Below are 23,049 nucleotides of genomic sequence, written 5' to 3'. Positions count from 1 at the left end.
CTACGCAGAATCGTAACATATTTCAAGCCATGAATTTCCCTTGATTTGCCGACCATAAGCAAATTTTATGTCTGAGACATGTTGTCTAATGTCGCATATCACTTCCCTGCAGTGCTCTTCATGCCTGTTAGCCACAATTAACGTATTTGAAGGAACTTTTACGTGCTGTAGTTAGTGGATGAGGCCACAAACTGGAGAGGCCAAGCTCACTAGATCTCTTGGCCTGTCCTACTTCACAGGGATGTTTGAGGCTGCCTCGAATTCTCAGTGGGAATGCAAATGGAACGAACAAACGTATGGGATTTAAAGCAATGGAAAATAAGACTGAGAGCTCATTTTGTTCCAGGCTTTGCTTGCTGGCGAAGTTCTAAATGCCCCCTATAGTATTGCACAAACACACTTGTACACAGATACATCGGTTTTTGTGTTGTGGCGCAGAGCTGGCCGGGGGAAAGACCGCCGCCTTGACAAACTCTCAGGCTCCTTTGGTACTTCTTCTTTGGCTTTACAATGGCTTCACAGAGCAGTTTCACAGGATAGTTACTGTGCGAAGCCACAGCGTATGAATTAATAGATTTTAGTATCTTAAGGCTAGAGTAAGCGTTAAATGAGATGAGTACGACAAGTAAATTGCTTTTCATTTGGCTGTACACTGTGTTTGCATAGAAGTAGCTAGGCGGTATTTTGTATCCCCATTATCTTTAATCTCACTCCGTTAAAGCCATTTCTGCTTGCAGGAATGTGTTTACTGCCTTTTCAGCCCAGTTACGGCAATCGGATGAAGTAGACTGCTGCTTATGATCTCTCGTGTAGACATAAACTAGTAGGTTTCTGAAGTAACACAGTGGTTCCTTCTGAAGCTCTGGGTCAGGCATCCCCAAACTTCGGCCCTCCAGATGTTTTGGACTACAATTCCCATCTTCCCCGACCACTGGTCCTGTTAGCTAGGGATCATGGGAGTTGTAGGCCAAAACATCTGGAGGGACGCAGTTTGGGGATGCCTGCTTTAGGTGAATACAGTGGCTTTTCTGAAAGATAGTCACCAGCCCTGTATGTGGCATAACCTAATAGGCAAAGAAACACACTTCTCATAAAAAGCAGCAGTGATGGAAATTTGCCAGGCATGTTTTGCGACTGGCACGGGTCCAGTTTCGACCACGTGGAGATCTCTGGATGCCAGCTTGCCGACTGACATCTCCCTCTGTCCGGCCCCTCCCATCTTTCTTCAGCAGGTCAGCAGGAGAGCTTACCTACCCCATTTATATCCCACCTTTTTCTCCAAGGAGTACATGGTTCCCTCCACTCCTCAGTTAATGCCTACAAAAACCCTGGGAGGTAGGTTAAGAGGCTGCAACTGGAGAAACGTCACCCGCAGCTTCACGGCTGAGTGGGGATTTGAACCCTGATCTCCCGCGTCCTCGTCCGACACTCCAACCACTACACCACACTGGCTTCCTGGAGCACTTTTGCTATGGGGCAGCTCTATAAATTAACAAGGTGAATAAACATGGGGAAAGCAAAATGTCACTTAGAGAAGGATCTTGAAATATTTTTCTTGAAGCTTGAGTTTGGTTTATTCTGGGCTGTTTTAATGTGTTGTAAACTACTTTGAGTTTTTTCTTTAAACTATAAAGCAATATAGAAAAGAAAACTATTACAGTATTATTATTATTATTATTATTATTATTATTATTATTATTAAGGCGCCGCCTAGACATACCGTTGTGGCAACTGGAACCTAGGTTTAAAGTGCCATTTGGTGGATTAGCTTATATATCTGAGTTTCTAACACTGATCAGTAAGCAGATTCAGTAAAAGCTACAAAGCAGTATGTATGATTTTTAAGGGGGGATTAGCAACGAACTAGGGAAGGACTTGGGTGGCACTGTGGGTTAAACCACAGAGCCTAAGGCTTGCTGATCAGAAGGTCGGCGGTTCGAATCCCCACGACGGCGTGAGCTCATGTTGCTCGGTCCCAGCTCCTGCCCACCTAGCAGTTTGAAAGCACGTCATAGTGCAAGCAGATAAATAGGGACCGCTCCGGCGGGAAGGTAAACAGTGTTTCCGTGTGCTGCTCTGGTTTCGCCAGAAGCGGCTTAGTCATGCTGGTCACATGACCCGGAAGCTGTACACCGGCTCCCTCGGCCAGTAAAGCGAGATGAGTGCCGCAACCCCAGAGTTGTCCGCGACTGGACCCTAACGGTCAGGGGTCCCTTTACTTTACCTTTAGGGAAGGAGTGGGGCGTGCATTTGCAGTTGAACAAAGATAAACAGGCAGTTGCTGATAATGGAAGACTCAGCAATACCATGCATTTTGTACCAATGGAAATCTACATACAGTAGACCCTGGAAGTTGAACGGAATCCGTTCCGGAAGTCCGTTTGACTTCCAAATGTTCAGAAACCAAAGCATGGCTTCTGATTTTCTGCAGGAAGCAACCAATCGGAGGCCCTGTCGGGTGTTTGGGTTCCAAAGAATGTTCACAAACACTCACTTCCGGGTTTGTGGCATTCGGGAGCCAAAAGGTTCGACTCGCAAGGCATTCAGGATCCAAGATACGACTGTACATGGACCTGGTCTCAGAACACTTGATCAATATTTTGGACATCGTCTTAAATCACACAGATGTTTGAAACCCTGGTTAGCAGATTCTGCAGAAGAGTTGAGAATTCAAGGAGCCAGGATAGAGGAGCACCTTTTTGATTCTTGCTGCACCCTCCCATCAAACTCAGATGGCCGGTGAATAGAGGGGATTTCATTGCAGGAGATAACTTATCTCTGGTCTTCTCTGCAACTCTGGACAATGAAGGCTTTATTACCTTGCTTTGCTATGACTCATTAAGAGATGCACCAGTGCCCAGATGTTATCCCCTGCTGCATCTGTTTCCAATTGCAATAGTTTGGGAAAACAGGGTTTTCTGTTTCTGATAAATCCAGGAGCGCAGGGAGAATATATCCTCCTCCTATGTTTTTAAACAGCTCATTTTGTTCAATTTATTATCTCATGGGCTTGGACTGCTGCAGGCATGTCCAAAATCTGTTTTGGGGACCTAATTCGGCCCCTTGGCTGAATTTATTGGGGTCAAATCCTTAAAAAAGCTCAACAACTTCAATTGTAAAAGAAGCTCAACAACTGCAATCCTAAAAAAAGCTCAACAACTCTGGGGAAAAAATCCCCCCAAAGTTGAACAACTTAAATTCTAAAAAAGTTCAGCAACTTTGGTTGGCCCCCCGCATATTCACTTCATCAAATCTGGCCTTCTTTGAAGAAAGTTTGGGCACTCTGGACTACTGCAATGCACTCTACATGGGGCTACCTTCAAAACTGCAACTAATCCAGAATGCGGCAGCCAGACTGGTGACTGGTAGGGGCCGCCAAGACCACATAACACCAGTCTTGAAAGACCTACATTGGCTCCCAGTACATTTCTAAGCATAGTTCAAAGTGTTGGTGGTGACCTTTCAAGCCCTAAATGACTTCGGCCTTGTATAGCTGAAGGAGCATCACCCCCATCGTTCATGAGGTCCATCTCAGAGGGCCTTCTTGGTGGTGGCGTCCGCCCTGTGGAACGCCCTTCAATCAGATGTCAAGGAAATAAACAACTACCTGACTTTTAGAAGACACCTGAAGGCAGCCCTGTTTAGGGATATTTTTGTAATGTTTGATGTTTTATCGTGCTTTTAATATTCTGTTGGGAGCTGCCTAGAGTGGCTGGGGAAACCATATATTATTATACTGTTTCTCCAATGCCACACATGGAATACATAGCAGTCTTGCCCGCATGGAAGCTTTCCTGTCACTCTGTGCGAAAAATACATATTTCCAAAAACTTTCATTTAATACTTTACCCCAACTACAGGGTGTAGGTTATTAACCAGGAGATAACAGTTTGCATTGGTGAACCCAAGGGCTAATATTTAATTCTACCCTCCTGCTCAAGGAGTACAGCTTTCCAAACGTCTTGTTAAAAAATGGGTACGTTCTGCAATTTACTCCTGCTAGGGATTATTCTGTTGCTGCCTTGTGTTCTTCCAGGACATAACTGAATCATTTACAGGCATTTCAGAGGCATTACGAGTCTGTTTTCTGTTGCTTTTTGTGTTGTTTTGTGAACAAAGGGAGTAAATTTGTATGCGATCTGCTGTATGCCCTGGAGCCAGTCCAGGATTTAATCCCGTGATGCTAGAATCTAGTGTGAGATGCAACCACTGTCACTCTGTTTGGAAACAGGGGCCACACTGTCAAATTCAACTACAGTAGAAGTGGAAACTTGCCTAGAAAGTCCAACAGGGTGACATATAATTTCTAAAGGAGTCATTTGTAAAGAAATATATCGGAGGATTAGTTTAAAGCAAGTTGAAGTCAGGATGATCAAATATCCTCGGGACATTAGGAAGAAACCAGGATTATCAAAGCTCAGATAAAATGAGTGATTGCATGAATATGGTAGAGCGGAGTGTGGACTGAGCGAAATCGCAGGCATTTTATTGCATGATTTAAATCACGAACATTTGCCTTTGGCTGCAGCCACATATCCCATGCAGTCAGAGTAAGCTTGCCTTCTCGTTTTTTGCCAACCAGACCAGTGACTATTAGCCACGAATGGAACATGTTTCCAAATACAGTGGTACCTTGGTACTCAAACGCCTTGGTTCCCAAACGCCGAAAACCCAGAAGTAAGTGTTCCGGTTTTTGAACGTTTTTCGGAAACTGAACGTTTGATGCGGCCGTCAGCTATTGTTTCAACGGCACCTGCAGCAATCAGAAGCTGCACCTTGGTTTTCGAACTTTTCGGAAGTCAAACGGACTTCTGGGACGGATTGAGTTTAGTGCTTCTGTTTTTGCTATTTATTTTGCGTTTTTGGGGCTTTTTCGGTTCATTTGTTTTTGTGACTGTTCAGCTTCTGATTGATTGATGGTGTGAGTGCAAGAATGGATAAAAGCCCCCCATCCAAACAATGACTATCATCAGTGCAGGTAAAGAAAAAAATGAATTTTAATTTTTATCCTCTACAACACTGTCTTATTTATTTCATCGTACTGTTCATTCATTATTGCTTTCGTTTTATGGATCAATGGTCTTGTTAGATAGTAAAATTCATGTTTAATTGCTCTTTTAAGGGTTGTTTTTAAAAGTCTGGAACGGATTAATCCGTTTTGCATTACTTTCTATGGGGAAGCGCGCCTTGGTTTTGGAATGGATTTCCGGAACGGATTAAGTTTGAGAACCAAGGTACCACTGTGCTAGTTGTTGGAGCTTGAATACAAAGGACAGTTGTCTATCCTCTGACTGGCCACTGTGAGAAACTTGATGATAGACTAGATGTTCAGATACAGTAGGATTGCTGTTACGCCAAAAAACACACACACACACATTTGAGCGATTGGCACCGTTCACAAACTCTTGGTGGATCACAGAGTTCGGGGCGTTTCTTAAATGTAAATGAAGGCACCTGCCTCGACTTGAGCTATATTTATGAGGACGTTTGCTCTGTTCGGCTCTCTCTCTCTCAAGTGGTTGGAATAATTAGTTGTACCAACAAGTAATGAGCCGCTGCTACACTTGCATCTCATTTTATGGTGGTTTCCCATTCCGTTTTGCACAATTCGGAGGTGAAGGGAGTATCCTGGCAGCCTCATGGTTCACCTGGAAATCCCACGAAGACAAGCAGGTTGGCAGAAGAGAGATGAATCTGTATTAGCCATGTTAGGAGCAAAAGCCCTTTCCTCTGCAGCCAGCCCAGAAATGGAGCAGATTTGCAGAATATTGCTCTGTTGCTTTGCCACAAATCCACTTGGTAGAATACTTTTTCATGTTGACTGTAGAGGAGGAAGACAGGTTCCCTTTCTCCATATTCAGCATGGAAACACAGGCTGCTAACTTCTTGGTAGGCTAGAGAAAATGTTTGCAGGCTGGTTATCTTCTTTTGGCTTATTCATAAGGTTTGATTCATCAATGGTTATGCTCCGGGGATGCCCTCAGGACCTAAAGTCCAAGGAGGATAAAGCTTTTTACCCAAATACTTGCCCAGGGGAGTAGGATTCAGTGTGCAATATAGGCGCAACAAAGCCAGGGACAAGCACAGAGAATTACTTTAGTTCCCAAATGTGATCGGAAGGTGGGACCAAGGCATTATGGAGAACAGCAGCATCTGACAGTGGATAGACATAATATATTACAAGGACAGGGAGAAACATCATGGACAGAATAATTGCCACACATAACAACAGCAGAGAGAGAGTTTGAATACTTGACCTCTAGGACTATAAATCATTTAAGGTGTTAATGCGAATGGAAGTCGTTAAAATTGCAGCTGCGGTATAAGGGTTTCTGAATGGAGCGTAATGGAAATTTATAAGATTTTGAAACAGAGAAATAGAGTAAATCATCAAACCATCAATTCTCCCACCTAAATTGTATAATTTGGCTTTTGAATGCTTGGCCTTATTAATGGTATTATAATTTGGCATTGTTGTAATGAGGCTTTTATTGGATTGTTGTAATTGAAAACTAATAAAAAATATTTTTTAAAAACAGAAAACAAAACACGATCGGGAAACAATCTAATATTTCACCAAGGAGTGAAAGACTTATGTTGTTTCTAGCAACTGGAAAGTTCAAGAGGGAGGCTTTATTTTTTTAAAATTGGTTTTTTCTTAAAGAAGTTCATAGAGTTCTTTCTACAGATCATTCATGTTCGATGTGAGCCACCAATGTTATAGGCAGTGTAAAGTTGGGGGAGAAAAGAGGTGGGGATGTAAACTTCCATTCTTCAACATGGTCTATGTGTAAGGTTTTGTGTCAGTATCACTTGGGGAGGTTCTATTCATTTGTTGGTTTTTGTTGAAGAGGGAGACTCTATACGGTCGTACCTTGGAAGTCAAACGGAATCCGTTCTGGAAGTTGGTTCGACTTTCAAAAAGTTTGGAAACCAAAGCGTGGCTTCTGATTGGCTGCAGGAAGCTCCTGCAGCCAATTGGAAGCTGCGGAAGCCCCATTGGACGTTTGGCTCCCAAAAATAGTTCGCAAACCAGAACACTCCTGGGTTTGCAGCATTCAGGAACCAAAATGTACGAGTTCCGATCCAAGGTACAACAGTATATTCTTACTGCCTAAGTCACACCTCCTGGCAGTGAAGGCGTACCAGGGATTGCTTACTCACAAGCAGACATCTTACTCATTGACCCAGATGACCCATCAAGTGGACATGTTTGATGTCTGGTTTGTCCTCTGAGGACTCAGCGTCTGATCCCAGGTCAAGGCTACATGTGGCATCCAGTATGAATTCAAGCACAGTGGTACCTTGGTTCTCAAATGCCTTGGTACTCAAACAACTTGGAAGCCAAACACTGCAAACCCGGTTTGCAATAAATAAATAAATCAGAAGCTGAACATGCTCCGTTTTGAGTGTTATGCTTCCGATTTGAGTGTTGTCTGCTGAGGTCTGTCTGTTTTTGCTATTTATTTATTTTGCGCTTTTGTTTTTGCATTTACAGTCGTACCTCGGGTTACGACCACCTCGGTTTGCGAACAGTTCGGGTTACGAACTGCGCAACCCCGGAAGTGTTTTCGCCGCCCGCGCGTGCGCATAAGCCGCGCGCGCGCGATCGCGCGCTTTGCGCATGTGCAAAATGGCGGCGCCCATAGCGCTCGGTTTGCGAACTATTCGGGTTACGAACTGCGATCCGGAACGGATCGCGTTCGTAACCCGAGGTATTACTGTATTTATTTTTTGTGAACGTGTGGAACCCAGTTCAGCTACTGATTGATGGATTGTGTGGCTGCAGTACATTGTTTATTGCTTTCATTTTATGGATCCATGGTCTCGTTAGATAGTAAAATTCATGTTAAATTCTTGTTTTAGGGGTTGTTTTTAAAAGACTGGAACGGATTAATTCATTTTGCATTACTTTCTATGGGAAAGCACGCTTTGGTTTTGGAATGGACTTCCAGAATGGATTAAGTTTGAGAACCAAGGTAGCACTGTACCATATAAGTGAGCAGTTTATACCAAGCACCCTGTATTTATGACACAGATTTTCTGCTATTTGTTTTGAATTTTTTTTAAGGATCTGAACAATCTTGTACGTGGGAGTCGTGTTTGCTCAAGGCCTCTTGAGTAAATTTATTTTCAGACAAAGTGTTGTTTGAATTTTACATAAAAGACACGATCATTTCATAGTGGAGGTATAGGAATCCCATCTTTTTTCTGTACCATATGAAGCAGTTCTTAATTCCAAGCAGATTATTATTTTATATTGTACATAAAAAATTTAAAAACTGAACGTATGAAAATCCATTTAAAAATAAATTAAAAGACCAATTAGCACAGAGGGGAAAAAACAGTGTACATGAAAATGGGGAGCTTGTGTCTCTTAACATAGCATTGATCTCGGAGTCAGTAAAAGCAAATTTCAGCTAGCCTTTCATGAAAAGCAGGTGGAAGGGTATATTATTATTATTTGTGCGGGCCACCCTGTGTGTTTTTGCAGCAGAAAAATATAACAGATTTTCCTATAGACAAGCTGATGATTACCCACTGAGTCTGTTCTAAAATGAAGTGAAGAAACAGGAGGGTGGAGTAGACACTGTTAATTAAGCTATAAATATCTAGGCTGCTTGGGGAGGACTCAAGCTACAGAGCAGTGAATGGGAAAGTAGGTGAGCGTCTTTGGGAATATGAAAAATCAAAGAGGAGGAGACTTCTGCATCTTCAGGGCTTGAGCTGGCAATGGGACTGACCCTGATACCTTGGAGAGCTGCCACTAACTAAGAGTAGGCCATATGGGGTTGGGTGGTAGAGCAGTAGTTGAATCTAAGGTGCTTTTGTGCGTTCATTCTGGAAGATGGAACTGAGTAGGGGTCAAGTTACCTGTTACATTACCTGCCTGATTAGTAGCCACATCAGGAGGTTTAAATTTTTTTAAACGTAGATGTGTCGATATCCCAATTTTCATTGGGCCTGCAGCACACACCATGTTGCTTCCCAGCCACTATCCCAACTAAAATCACCTCCTCTTTTCCACTGCAGTTAATATAAAAAAAATCTCTTAACAGTATAGCCAGTTGAAGACTTATTCTGTGGCACTGCGTATCAGACAAAGGGTTCTGTGATTATCCTATACCTGGCTTTCTGGAAAATGGAAATGACTACAATAGAAAGGAAGGCAGCACCAAAAATAGCAAAAACCCCAAATAAATAAAACAAAAGAGAGAGCGAGGTGACCCCTCCACTGGATATTAAAGGAGAGTTTATTGATATATTTGCTATGTTAACTAATATCCTTTGCAAGTACCTGTTGCTATTTGAGAACTTGTTACTCTTGGCTGAATCACCAAATTCGGCGATGCAGAGATTCTGGATCCTTGAAAGCATGCAGTCGGTCTCAGAAAGTTTAAGCATGCATGCTACTGGCAAAACCGACTTATTTAAAAGCAAATTGGCTTCAGCTTCAAGCCGGCCAACTATCTGGGCATCTGTGTGCGCGCACCTATGTTATGTCAACAAAGACACTGTTGAATGCTAACAGTTGCAGGAAAGCAAATACCTTGGAGAACATTTAGATAACTTTTATATCTTCTCAGGAATGGCCAGCTTCTCCCCAGCCGAGATGCGGAGGGTCAAAGGCTCCTTGGTGATGGTATCCTTATCAGACCCAGAAGTTTGATGCCCCCTTCTCTCCATCCCACAGCCAAAGGCCCTAGTTGGCCCTGTATCCTGGTTGCTAGGTAACCCTTTACATTCAGTTTTGTACTGTATTTTGGAGGCTGGGTGTTTGTGGTTAATTGGTAGTGGTTTTTAGCAGTATTAAAATGTATTTTTTTTAAAAAAGACATGGGAGTAGGTTCCAGGCTTGCAGCCATTACCTACTGAGCCTTGAATTAACTCGCTCTTAAAAAGGTAAAGGTACCCCTGACCATTGGGTCCAGTCGTGGACGACTTTGGGGTTGCGGCGCTCATCTCGCTCTATAGGCCAAGGGAGCCGGCGTTTGTCCACAGACAGCTTCCGGGTCATGTGACCAGTATGACTAAGCTGCTTCTGGCGAACCAGAGCAGCGCACGGAAATGCCGTTTACCTTCCTGCCAAAGCAGTACCTATTTATCTACTTGCACTTGACATGCTTTCGAACTGCTAGGTGGGCAGGAGCTGGGACCAAACAACAGGAACTCACCCCGTCGCAGGGATTCGAACTGCCGATCTTCTGATCGGCAAGCCCTAGGCTCAGTGGTTTAGACCACAGCGCCACCCGCGTCCCTTAACTCGCTTTTACTCAGTGTAATTCTACTGTTATATGAGAGGAAGAAAAACTCCCTTCTCCCCACTTTCCCCACAACATGGACAATTTTATACACTTCACTCATAGCCAGCACTTAAGTCCAAATGTTGTAACCTTTCCTCGTAGGGGAGTTGTTCCAGCCCCTTTTGGGCTACCCTTTTCTGAAACTTTCCAGCTTTTACAACATCCATTTTGAGATGTGGCAATCAGAACTGAGCACAATATTCAAAGCGGAGTCACACCATGAATATTGGCAATTTTACTTTCAATCTAATGATCCCTAACTTGGAATCTTTTCACGGCTGCCATTCACTTGGTCGACATCTTCATCAAGCGATCTGCTACTTTCCCTGGCTGCTTCATGTGCCGGAAGCGTCTACGTGAAATCATGTGTTATTTGCCCTAGTGAACATCACTTTGCACTCTCTTACATTGAACTGCATTTCTGATTTTAATGCCCATTCACCCAGTTTAGAGAGATCCTTTTTAGATTAAACCACCCAGAGCAGTCAGCAAACCAAGCCATCCCATTCCTAACCCCCAAATGCCAATCATTTAAAAACAAGTTTAAAAAGTACCAGCCCCAATACAGATCCTTGGGAACCCCACTTCTTACACCCCTCCTTTGAGAGAACTGCCATTCCCCCCCTACTCTTGAGACTTCCAATTCTTTAACCAGTTACTGCATCTCCCCTATTGATGTGCTTATTGATGCTCTCAAAGTACAGTGGAACCTCGGGTTACGTTACCCTTGGGTAACGTAAACTTCGGGTTGTTAAAGTGGCAAACCCGGAAGTGTTTCGCCGCTCGTGCATGCACAGAAGCGGTCGTCCGGTTGTGAAAACTTCAGGATACGGCCAAACCTCCGAAACGGATCCCATTCGCAACTGGAGGTACCACTGTGCTCTGAAAGGACAAGACTTAACTCTGTGTAAGCCATGATGTTTCTTCTCCTGCAAGACATTTTCTATATACTTGCTGATTATATCTTTAATAATGCCTTCCACCAGTTTTCCTGGAACTAACATCAAGCTAATGCCTGTAATTTCCTGGAATCCACTGGTGTTACACTACTGAGTTTTGGTCCTCGCCAGTCTTAGGGGCGAATTACATATTTTTGTTAGAAAATGAGCAATTTCACATTTGAGTTCTTTTAAGAGCTCTTGCGAGGATGTCATCTGGAGCTGTTGTTGGTTTTTAATTTGTCAGCAAGGCCTGGAATTCTGTCTCGGTCTTCACTATTTCACTCAGTTCCTCGTGAGAAAATTAGGCACGGAGGTCTCACTGTCAACTTTCTCAGTCGGGGATGTTGTAGGTGCGCCATAATGATTTGTCGGATTGAAAGGGACGGTTATAATCCCAATAATTCCAGTCACTTTTATGACACTTTCAGCTACTGTCAATAATTGTTGTTGTTTAGTCGTTTAGTCGTGTCCGACTCTTCGTGACTCCATGGACCAGAGCACGCTAGGCACTCCTGTCTTGCACTGCCTCCCGCAGTTTGGTCAAACTCATGTTTGTAGCTTCGAGAACACTGTCCAACCATCTCGTCCTCTGTCGTCCCCTTCTCCTTGTGCCTCCATCTTTCCCAACATCAGGGTCTTTTCCAGGGAGTCTTTTCTTCTCAATAAGTACTGTACCCTGATTTTCGTGTCCATTTAGCTTTTGAGAAGTCATTAAAATGTTTGCTGCCTGGACACAGGCACTGCTTTCAATGGAGACTGTTCGTTCTTCTGTTGTTTTTCTTTTCTCTTCCGCTTAAAGAGGTCTTTGCTCTTCGTGAATGTATTATTTGATTATAGGCAGCTCTGCCCCTCAGCTGCATAATCTTGATGTTACTCATTCTCACAACAGCTCTGCGTAAGGTGTTACATAACTAATACTGCAGTATTATAGGCGGAGGAACGGGAATGAGCTCCAGTGATTTGCTCAAACCACAAAGTGCTTCTCGCTTGAAGAATGGGTGCTCCCAGAAGGTCACCCTTGTATTTTGACACCATAAAAATGTGAGGCGGTTGATAATCCATAACTGGATCGGAGAATGACTACAGCACTGTAAGGCTTAAAAGCAGGCAAGAGTTTGAAACAGTAGTTTGAAGACGCTTCGCTTACCCACACCTACGGCCTTTCCCCCAGTGTTGAATCTGGTCAAACAGGTTGGGGAGGTTTTTTGGAGGGGAGGGACGGACCCAGCTCTATTCATTGACTTTGCAGAAGATTTCCTAATGGTTAGGTTTATGGCTTTGGAGTCTCTTGTATGGAGACACTTTCCCCCAACCTCGGCTTTCCCAGATGTTCTTGAAATGCAGTTCGCAGCCAACATGGTCAGTGGTAGGGGGTTATGGGTGTTTTCGTCAAGCAACACCCGGAGGAGCCAAGGTTGGGGAAGGCTGATTTAGAGTAATCTGGATTCCCGGAGGCTTGGTGGCTATTGCTGAGAGGATGGAGCAGAACGGATTTGATTTAAATCAAATCGATTTAAATCACAATTTAAATCACTAGTTGGTAAGTCTTGATTTAAATCTTTTTTTTTTTTACAGAAAGACTCATTCTTGCTGGTATAATCTTAATATTTACAGGCGGATGAAGGTTTCATTTTTGGAATAATAAATTTTGAGAGTAGTTTTTACAGTTATACCAAAAAAATACTGATCTGGTTATACTATTAGAAATACATAGACCGATAATTATGAAATTATTGTGAGGTTTATTAAGTTTATATTTGGGTAACATTTCTGCCGTACTTTATTGGAATAATCATTTCCTTAATAACAATTTAAACAATTTATTTAACTAAAATTCTTTGTATATAAATTTGGAAAGGAACAATGGGTTTAAGGTTTTTTTCTTCAACTGTGTATGCTTATAATATTTTTCCCTTTGAAGAAAAGGCAGACACAGATTCACACTTTTGAGAACTGCAAAAACAAGCACCTGTGATAATTATCTTCTTGTTAGAAAAACTGCCCCAAATAATCTTACAGAAACCTCTGCAAGAGCATGACATTGTAAGTGGATTAATGGAATTCATTTACCAAAACATTTAAAACATTGCATACAAAGCCTCATGCTACATACTTAAATACAAATCCTTATTTCCTGATGAATAGCCTTTGGACTATAATGTAACTTAACTAGAAAACTACCTTTAGAAAGATTTCCCCCAAAAAATCATTTCATTTTTTAAAATCCGATTTAATTAAAAAAATTTTTTTAAATTTATTTTAATTTTTTTTTAAAAAAAAACATTCATTTTTATCCACCCTGGGGTGGAGGCAGATGTAGTTCTGGTTGGCTTCAAGAATAGGAAGCTGCCGTCGCTGTGGTTATCATTGCAGACAAAGCCTTGCCATCTGTGGTGGGTTGCGAAGCTGCAAAGGTGGTGTCTTTTGATCTTTAATTCTCAGCATTTGGACATTTGCCGAGCATGGGGAGGCAGATGCGGGGGCAATGCAAGTGTGTAAAGCTGTTACAGCATTACCACCTGTATCCCAGATTCCGAACAGAAGTCAGTGATAAACTTGTTTAATTGCTGAGTCTCACTCGCTGGATCACCACCTTGCCGTGGGGAGTGGGCTTGCACGGTCCTATGACCCTTGTGAGCGAAGCCGTTGGGAATCTCGTAAAGAAGCAAAGATCAGCAGTGTTGAAGCAATGATTCTTCAACATCAGCTTCGTTGGACTGGTCATGTTGTGCGGATGCCTGATGACCGCCTTCCAAAGCAACTACTCTATTCCGAACTTACAAATGGAAAGCGTAATGCTGGTGGTCAACAAAAAAGGTTTAAAGACTGTCTCAAGGCAAATTTTTAAAAATGTAGTATAAACGCCAACATTTGGGAAAGGCTTGCCTGCAAGCGCTCCAGTTGGAGAACAGCCTTTACCAAAGGTGTCATGGGCTTTGAAGACACTCGAACTCAGGACGCAAGGGAGAAACGCGCTAAGAGGAAGGCACGCTTGGCAAACCCTCACCGTGATCAACTCCCGCCTGGAAACCAATGTCCCCACTGTGGAAGGACGTGTGGATCCAGAATTGGCATCCACAGTCACTTACAGACTCATTGTTAAAACCATGTTTATGGAAGACAATCTTCCTTGGCTACGAGTGATGGCCAAAGAAGAAAGGATTGCTGAGTTTAAATGTTTTCCCAATTGGAAATTGCAGGTTTTAAAAAAATCCATTGAATGTTTAAAGTGGTGGGTAGAAGGGAGGTTACTGGGTTTCTAGGGCTTCTCACAATTTAAGTCTTGAATATGATTAATGGATTGAAAACTAGCGTGAAGCCGTAGCACAGAAGAGTCTCTTCCCAGAGATTGTAATTTCCTTTGTCTTAGTTAACACAAAACCCCAACCTATTCCGGCTAAAAATAAATATCCTCTTGGTAACTATCCCCTCCCGGCCTTCTCTAAACAGTACCGTGTTTCTCACATTTTAAGATGTGCCTATAAAATAAGCCATGGCACGATTTTCATGCGTTGAAAATAAGCCGTAGTGCTACCGTAAGTGCAGTTCTGGAGGGCCTCGCCAAAACACCCAGCAGTGCGCGCCGCGTGGAGCCCCGAGCCAGCGGGACCCAGCTGAAGCGCCGACAAAGTGCCCGGCAGCGCCGCACAGAGCGCCCCGAGCCGCAGGAGGAGGAGGAGGATTCAAAGTGCTATAGAGCACTGCTGGGTCCCGCTGGCTCGGGGTGGTCCGCGTGGCGCTGCTGGGCGCTTTGTCGGCGCTTCAGCGGGGTGCGCTGCTGGGTCCCGCTTGCTCGGGACTCCACGCAGTGCGTGCTGCTGGGCGCTTTGTCGGTGCTTGAGCAGCAGCAGCAACTTACCGGTTGGTAAAAAAAAAAAAGACACCCCCCGAAAATAAGCCATAGGCTTATTTTCTTGAGTAAAACAAATATAAGACGGTGTCTTAAAATGTGAGAAACACGGTAGTAATTGCAGAATACTTACTTGTGCATAATGTAGCTCATGCCCTGTTCAACTAGTTTTTAATTTGTGGACCTTGAGCAATTTCCATTTATGTGTTTGCTCAATCTGAACAGTGATAATTAGAATAATCAACTCACGGTCTTGCAGTGAGATTGTCATTAATTACATATAACCCATATTAAGGAATAGAATTCCTCATTTGAATTTTTAGAACGTTCTCAGGAGCTGATTCTGTATGTGGATATAGTTTTGTGTCTCGCTCTGTGTGTAATACAGCATGGAACATTTATTTATGGATTCCACTTGCGTATCCAAACAGCCTGAGAACTCATCTTAATTGTACCTATACTGTAAAATAAAACTTGTCGCCATCGGCCTCTACAATGAAAACGAGCCATTCATGGTTTGGAAATTACAAGTCCTTGTAGCATGTGTGGTAGAATAGTAGGTGCTTGTAGCATTCCTAGGCGATCTCAAGTTTCATTAACAATTTTCCTTTATATCCCTGTGCCATATTGATCTTTTAAACTTAAAAAAAGAATCAGTCCAAAATGGGAAATGTATACCCAATTTATTCATATTAATTTTAATGTTAATGCAGCATGCCAAAACGTGTTTGGTTGTGAAGTGTTACGCACATAACACTGGGTTTTTTTTATTTTTATTAGGTATTTTGTGGTTTTATATCTTGATTTTATTCTGTGAACTACCCTAAGACCCCCGGTTCAATAACCACCACCACCACCATGATTTTTTTAAACGAGCCCCCCCCCCAATGAATCTCCCTTTAATACAGTTCCTAGAGACGAAGTTCATGAGACAAAGGACCGTTCCTTATTTTTCATCTTTTTTTCCAGATGCAAGAATGGACATTATAGCCTATGATGATTCCTCCAATCCACCGCTGCAGAGATATTGAGAGGAAACCGGAATACCTTCAACCGGACCAGTGCGTTCCACCTCCCAGCCGTGGTTCCTCGGGAACAATGTGGTTTATCCGTGATGGCTGTGGTATTGCCTGTGCGGTCGTCACTTGGTTCCTGGTCCTCTATGCCGACTTTGTGGTCATCCTCGTAATGCTGCTTCCCTCCAGAGACTATATTTACAGTGTGATCAACGCCATAGTTTTCAACACATTGGCATTCCTGGCTCTGGCTTCGCACATGAGAGCTATGGTAACAGATCCAGTAAGTTTCCTCTCAGGCTATATTAACCAGCTGCTAGCTAGTTCTCTTGTTCTTTTGAGGGAGATTTAGGGACTAAATATTCTAGATTGAACCTGTTGAACACACACAAGCACGATACAGTGGAACATTGGTTCTCAAACAGCTTAGTTGGCGAACAAACCGGCTCCCGAACGCCGAAAACTTGCAAGTAAGTTTTCTGGTTTTTGAACGTTTTTTGGAAGCCAAACGTCCGACGCGACTTCTGCTTGAGCGCAGGAAGCTCCTGCAGCCAATCGGAAGATGTGCCTTGGTTTTTGAACGGTTCCGGGAGTTGAATGGACTTCCGGAACGGATTAAGTTCAAGAGCCGAGGTTCCACTGTATTGATAAAACGTCTGGGTTTCTATCAACCTGATTTATTTGAAGCATTGTCCCTTTATATGCATTTTTGTGGGGGTGGGGCAGATCATTATACTGGAGTCATGATTCAATGAAGCTATGGAGTGGCAATAAGGCATCATTTGAATAAGATATGAAAGAGGATGGAGAAGAAGTCTGTCCTTTTCTCTCTCTTCAGTAGTATGTGCAATGCTGCTGACATGTTGTGGCATGAAAAGCTGGGGAAAGCCTGTCTTGCATTCCTGTTTCTTTGGGAAAGTTCCACCGCGACCAAAATCTATTCTGAATACTGTAAAAGCGTTTGCTCCGTCTTTTGTGTTAGCACTGGCTAGTGGCTATTGAAGGACGCCCAAGGTTTATCCAAGTGTATTTTAACTGTGGGTCCTGTCTAAAGTACTGTTTCAAACTTTCAGCTCTTTAGAGGGCTGCGAGATTGAAATTTCAATGAAGAAGCAGCTTTCCCCTTTGCGTTTAAGTCTTGATTTATGTTCTTCTCTGGATTATTGCCCAAATGTTATCTATGGGCTTCAGCTTGCAAATTAGTAACAGATGACATAGATGGGAATCTCCCAGTCTAGCAAAATGGGTGGGCCTGTTTCCATTTTCCTAACCTTTCATTTTGAGTTCTAGCCGACCTTGAAAGAGGCATTAAAATCCATGGTCTTCCCTCTATCCCTGTATTGTTTCACATTTCAAATGAACAGGACTTCCATTAACTACAGCTTCCCATTACACTTCAGCAGGGAAAGTGGCTGATGGCTTCAGAATAAGTCAGAATAAGAAGCCATGGTTTGAAATGGTCTTCGTGTCCTGCCTTGCTCTGAAGTCGTTAACCAGAGTCCCCCAGTTTGGACATACAGTGGTACCCTGGTTCTCAAACTTAATCCCTTCCGGAAGTCCGTTCCAAAAGCAAACAATTCCAAAACCAAGGTGCGCTTCCCCATAGAAAGTAATGCAAAATGGTTTAATCCGTTCCAGATTTTTAAAAACAACCCCTAAAACATGAATTTAACATGAATTTTACTATCTAATGAGACCATGGATCCATAAAATGAAAGCGGTAAACTGCAGTCACAGAATCCATCAATCGGTAGCTAAACTGGGTTCGACACAGTCACAAAAAAAAAACGGAAAAGAGCCGCGAAAACAAAAACGCAAAAGAAATAGCAAAAACAGACAGACCTCAGTGTAACACCCAAAATGGAAGGGTAGCGTTCAAAACGGAGCACGTTTGGCTTCCGAAAAAAGTTCGCAAACCGGAACACTTACTTCCAGGTTCCAAGTTGTTTGAGTACCAAGGCATTTGAGAACCAAGATGCCACTGTAACGGGAAACTATAGTTAATGGAAGAGTTCCAGGCTGGTTGTACCAACCCGGGGTTGGTGAGGGTCCTGTGTTTTTTAACTTTTCAAAATGTTTGCACTGATGTTGAATACCATTTCAACAGAACTCTGTTAATGTACCCAGGAGAGCGAAGTTTAACTTTACCCTGTATATTCAGCAATTCTGTGATGGGGCCTCTTGAGCTTTTTCTGATCGTGACTGAAAGCACTCCAAAACCCTTTTATTTTCATTTGCAGGGTGCAGTGCCCAAAGGTAACGCCACAAAAGAGTTCATAGAAAGTTTGCAGCTGAAGCCCGGGCAAGTAGTTTACAAGTGTCCAAAATGCTGTAGCATCAAACCTGACAGAGCACATCACTGCAGGTAGGGGCACTTTCTTTTGTTTATGGTTTACTTACGATGATGATGAGATGGATGGCTTGATACGTTACATCTGCAGTAACCCAGTACAGTGGTGCCTCGCTAGACGAATTTAATTCGTTCCACGAGTCAATTCGTGTAACGAATTTTTCATCTAGCGAGTCCCGGTTTCCCATAGGAATGCATTGAAACTTAATCAATGCGCTCCTATGGGCTCCGGGGGACTGGCGTCGGAAGATCTCCGAAGCCCCGTCTGATGCCGGCTGTGCGCGAGGCGGTGGCGGGGAGAAGCTCTTCTCGCTGCCGCCTCCCGCCTGGATCGGATTGGGGAAAAACCATTGCCTTCTTCCCATGCTAGTGTTCCGCTGGTCTTTGCCGGTTGCCCCTCACTGCTCATGACAACCGGCAGAGACCAGCGGAACACAAAGGGGAACCAGCTACAGCTGTCAGCGCCTCTCAGCTGATCTTCCTTTGCCTTCTTTCCTTGCTACAGCTGGTTCCCCTTTCACTAGACAAATGCCCCTTTCGCTAGACAAATGTAGGTTTTGTGATCGGAGGTTTTTATGGCCATGCTTCGCAAGATGAAGCGGCGGCCATAGAAAACCTCGTCGTCTTGCTAGGCAACCTCCGATCGCAAAACCTATTTGTTAAGCGAAAAAATCGTCTTGCAGGGCATTCGTCTAGCGAGGCACCATTGTATACGGCTGGTTGTACTGGTCATTATTGTGATGCAAGCACATTTCCATGTTTCATTTGCACCTTCGCTGCATTTCGGCTCTTGTTTTTTATTTATATTAATCATTTATATTATTTTTATATCGCCCTATTCCTGGAGGTCTCAGGGCGGTTCACAGAATAAAATCAAAATGTAAAACCACAAAATACATAATCAAAATAGGAACAACAACCCAATAGCCCCCAATCCACATTTATTATTATTATTGTTATTGTTATTATCATCATTATCATTATTATTATTAATACCCCACCCATCTGGCTGGGTTTCCCCAGCCACTGTGGGCGGCTCCCAATAGAATAAGAGAGTATGTCAATCAAATCAACCAAAGGCCTGGTTAAAAAGGAACGTTTTTGTCTGCCGCCTAAAAGTATAATGAAGGCGCCAGGCAAACTTCCCTGGGGAGAGCATTCCATAGATGGGGAGCCACTGCAGAGAAGGTCTCTTCTCGTGTTGCCAGTCTCTGGACCTCTCAAGGAGGAAGCACACAAAGAAGGGCCTCAGAAGATGATCTCAGGGTCTGGGTAGGTTCATATGGAAAGAGGCGGTCCTTGAGGTATTGCAATCCTGAGCCGTTTAAGGCTTTATAGGTCAAAACCAGCACTTTGAATTGGGCCCAGAAACTAATTGGTAGCCATTTCAGTCAGACCAGGATCGGTGTAATACGCTCAAACCGTCTTGAGCAACCTGGCCGCTGAGTTCTGCACTAGCTGAAGTTTCCAAACCGTCTTCAGAGGCAGCCCTACATATAACACATTGCAGTAATCTAACCTTTAGGTTACCAGAACATAGACAACAGTTAGTTAGGCTATCCCTGTCCAGGTAGGGGCGTAGCTGGGCCACCAGCCAAAGCTGATGGAAGACCCTCCAGGCCACTGAGGCCACCTGAGCCTCGACCGACAGCAAAGGGTAGGCCCGGGGGCCAGATCCAGCCCAGTTGCCTTCTAAATCCGGCCCGTGGACGGTCCAGGAATCAGTGTGTTTTTACATGAGTAGAATGTGTCCTTTTATTTAAAATGCATCTCTGGGTTGCAAGACGAATTTTTCGCAAAACGAATTCATCTTGTGAGTCACCATCAGATCGCAAGACACATTCGTCTTGCGAAAAATTTGTCTTGCAGGGCATTCGTCTTGCGAGGTCCCACTGTACATCTTAGATGCACCCGTTTTCCGTGTCAAGTGGTGGTTTTCCTCCATCAGCTGGATGAAGTTGTTCACCTAAAATAATGTGACCTCAAGCTTTTGGCCAAGTGGAAATAGTTCTATTGCGATCTGATATCAGGAGAAGACATGGGTCTTTGAAGTGGATGGAATTCCACTTCGATTTGTATACAGTTGTACCTTGGAAGTCGAACGGAATCCTTTCTGGAAGTCAGTTTGACTTCCAAAACGTTCAAAAACCAAAGCGCTGCTTCTGATTGGCTGCAGGAAGCACCCACTAACAAAACACAGGCCACACTAGTAGCTTACATAAATAACCATTTTTGACACCTGGAAATTTCAGTCTGAATTATCACTGACAGAAAGGACTCTGGGTTTTTTTTGGGAAAGTACTTTTAAACATTTTTTTCTTCACTTCATTATGGATTATTTCCCAATACTCATTTACCCTTTTACAAGTCCACAAGGATTTACGATGTGCATTTGATTTACGGTGTGTGTTTCTCTTTTAGTGTTTGCAAGAGGTGTATACGGAAAATGGATCACCACTGCCCATGGGTTAACAATTGCGTAGGAGAGAACAACCAGAAGTACTTTGTACTGTTTACAGTAAGTAGTTCATTGTGTGGATTTTTCCTGGAATTCATAAAGGGGCCTTGAAATGTCAAGTGGGACTTCTGTGGCTATCGGCTGAAATAATTACACTGCACTTCTTGTGGGAAAGTAATGGATTGTTAACACTGCAAAATGTGCGGGTCAAAGTAGTCTAAAAGGATAAAAGCAAGCTGGCAAAGGTATCCATTATTACCTATTTAAACCATCCCATCTTGGATTGGATCAGATTTCACAGTGGTGGGCAACATACATACATATATGTATATTTATGTACATATATATGTACACACACACACTTATGTGAAAAAGAAGGTATATCCTCTTTGAATGCTGTGATTTTACATATCAGGACACAATAATAATCATCCATTCAAATTAAAAAATTGTCCACTAGCACCTTAGGGACCAACTAAGTTTGTTCTGGGTATAAGCTTTCATGTATCTGAAGAAGTGTGCATGCACACGAAAGCTTATACCCAGAACAAACTTAGCTGATTTGAGTTTGAAGAGAGAAGTGTGTGGCTTAAAGCAGCCTTGCATTCGGCAGCAGGGGAGACTAGGTTGCCTTTGGTCCTTTCTAAGCAGGGGTGGATAATGATTATTTTTTAAAAAAATAATAGATTTTTAAAAATGTAAATCAATTTTTTTTATTTAAATCGGATTTTTAAAATAGAATACATTTCGAGGAAAAATCTTTCTAAATATAGTTTTCTATTTAAGTTACATTATAGCCCAGGCATAGGCAAACTCGGCCCTCCAGATGTTTTGGGACTACAATTCACATGATCCCTAGCTAACAGGACCAGTGGTCAGGGATGATGGGAATTGTAGTCCCAAAACATCTGGAGGGCCGAGTTTGCCTGTGCCTGTTATAGTCCAAAGGTTATTCATCAGGAAATAAGGATTTGTTTTAAGTTTTTTATGTGTGCTAAACCTCAGTCTAAGTTTTTTTAAAAAATTGTTTAACCACACCAGTTAACAAACATGGATACATATGCTATAATGTTATTGTTTTAGTTAAATAATTTGTTATTAAGGAAGTGTCTCCTTCCAATAAAGTACAGCAGAAAAGTTGTCCAAATATAAACAGTTAACTTATTAAACCTCACAATAATTTCATAATTATCTGTCTGTGTATTTCTAATAGTATAACCAAATCAGTCATTTTTATATAACTGTAAAAACTACTCTGAAAAAATTACTATTCCAAAGATGAAACCTTCATCTGGTTGTAAATATTAAGATTGTACCAGCAAGAATGAGTCTTTCTGTAAAAACAAAATGATTTAAATCAAGTCTATCTTCTATAGATTAATTTGCTTGCTTGATAAACAATCATATTTCAAAAGGGTTTGACCTGGCTTGGGGGGAAAACACCCTGCTATTATCGCATGGCAGAATAGATTCCCTCTTACCCTTGCCATTTTCTCATAGTTCAGTATTGTTAGAGAAGAATAGACCTCTTGTTCAGTCAGTTTGCTCCAGGTATTTTTCCACTGGATATAGCTAGGCCTATTAATTGTTTGGCAGAAGTAATTTAGGAGATAAGGTTGAAGATAAGGCGATCTCTATAAGCATGCGAGCTTGAATATATTTATCTGTCCCGAATGCCATGTCTTTGATTTCGGCTTCAGCTTAAAACCGGCAAACAAATTTGGGGCATGCAGAAATGCGCCTTGAAATCTCTGTGTCTTCATAGTTCAAAATCGTATTGTGTTTCAGATGTATATAGCACTTATTTCCCTGCATGCCCTGATCATGGTTGGATTTCACTTCCTGTATTGCTTTGAAGAAGACTGGACAAGTGAGTATATGGACAGATGCAATGCTTTCTCGTGAACTGGATCCGATTCTTTTCGAGCTAGCGAAATGTGTGGGAAATAATTGCTTTGTGCCCCCCGAGCCACAAAGTTGCTTTGTGCAGGTTTTGCCAAATCAGGATGGTATCCAGACATGCAGAATAGTCTCTTCCTACTGTGCTTTTGTGCACGAATCAGCCCCTTTAGGTCCTGTATAAGTTTGAAGAACTCTCAGAGGCCAGGGACTGTTCAGCATCCTTCGTTT

At 42.8% G+C, this 23,049-nt stretch overlaps 1 protein-coding gene across 5 annotated transcripts in view; it reads left to right on the top strand.

The window, feature by feature from the left end:
* ZDHHC3 (zinc finger DHHC-type palmitoyltransferase 3) overlaps nucleotides 1-23,049 on the top strand; it is a 40,155-nt gene that overhangs the window by 4,284 nt on the left and 12,822 nt on the right. For 3 of the 5 annotated variants that reach the window (XM_035129269.2, XM_035129271.2, XM_035129274.2), the window contains exons 2-6: nucleotides 9,588-9,731; nucleotides 16,065-16,394; nucleotides 18,352-18,476; nucleotides 20,883-20,979; nucleotides 22,708-22,789. In XM_035129269.2, the coding sequence (XP_034985160.1) occupies nucleotides 16,089-16,394; nucleotides 18,352-18,476; nucleotides 20,883-20,979; nucleotides 22,708-22,789 (610 nt within the window). In that variant the 5' untranslated portion in view covers nucleotides 9,588-9,731; nucleotides 16,065-16,088. Of the gene's footprint in view, nucleotides 1-9,587; nucleotides 9,732-9,815; nucleotides 12,786-16,064; nucleotides 16,395-18,351; nucleotides 18,477-20,882; nucleotides 20,980-22,707; nucleotides 22,790-23,049 lie in introns of those variants that run through there. The other 2 variants (XM_035129273.2, XM_035129272.2) reach the window with 2 other exon arrangements.

This window comes from Zootoca vivipara, chromosome 12 (genome assembly GCF_963506605.1).
Source record: "Zootoca vivipara chromosome 12, rZooViv1.1, whole genome shotgun sequence".
Lineage (NCBI taxonomy): Eukaryota > Metazoa > Chordata > Lepidosauria > Squamata > Lacertidae > Zootoca > Zootoca vivipara.
This window is presented reverse-complemented; position numbering and strand designations above follow the sequence as displayed.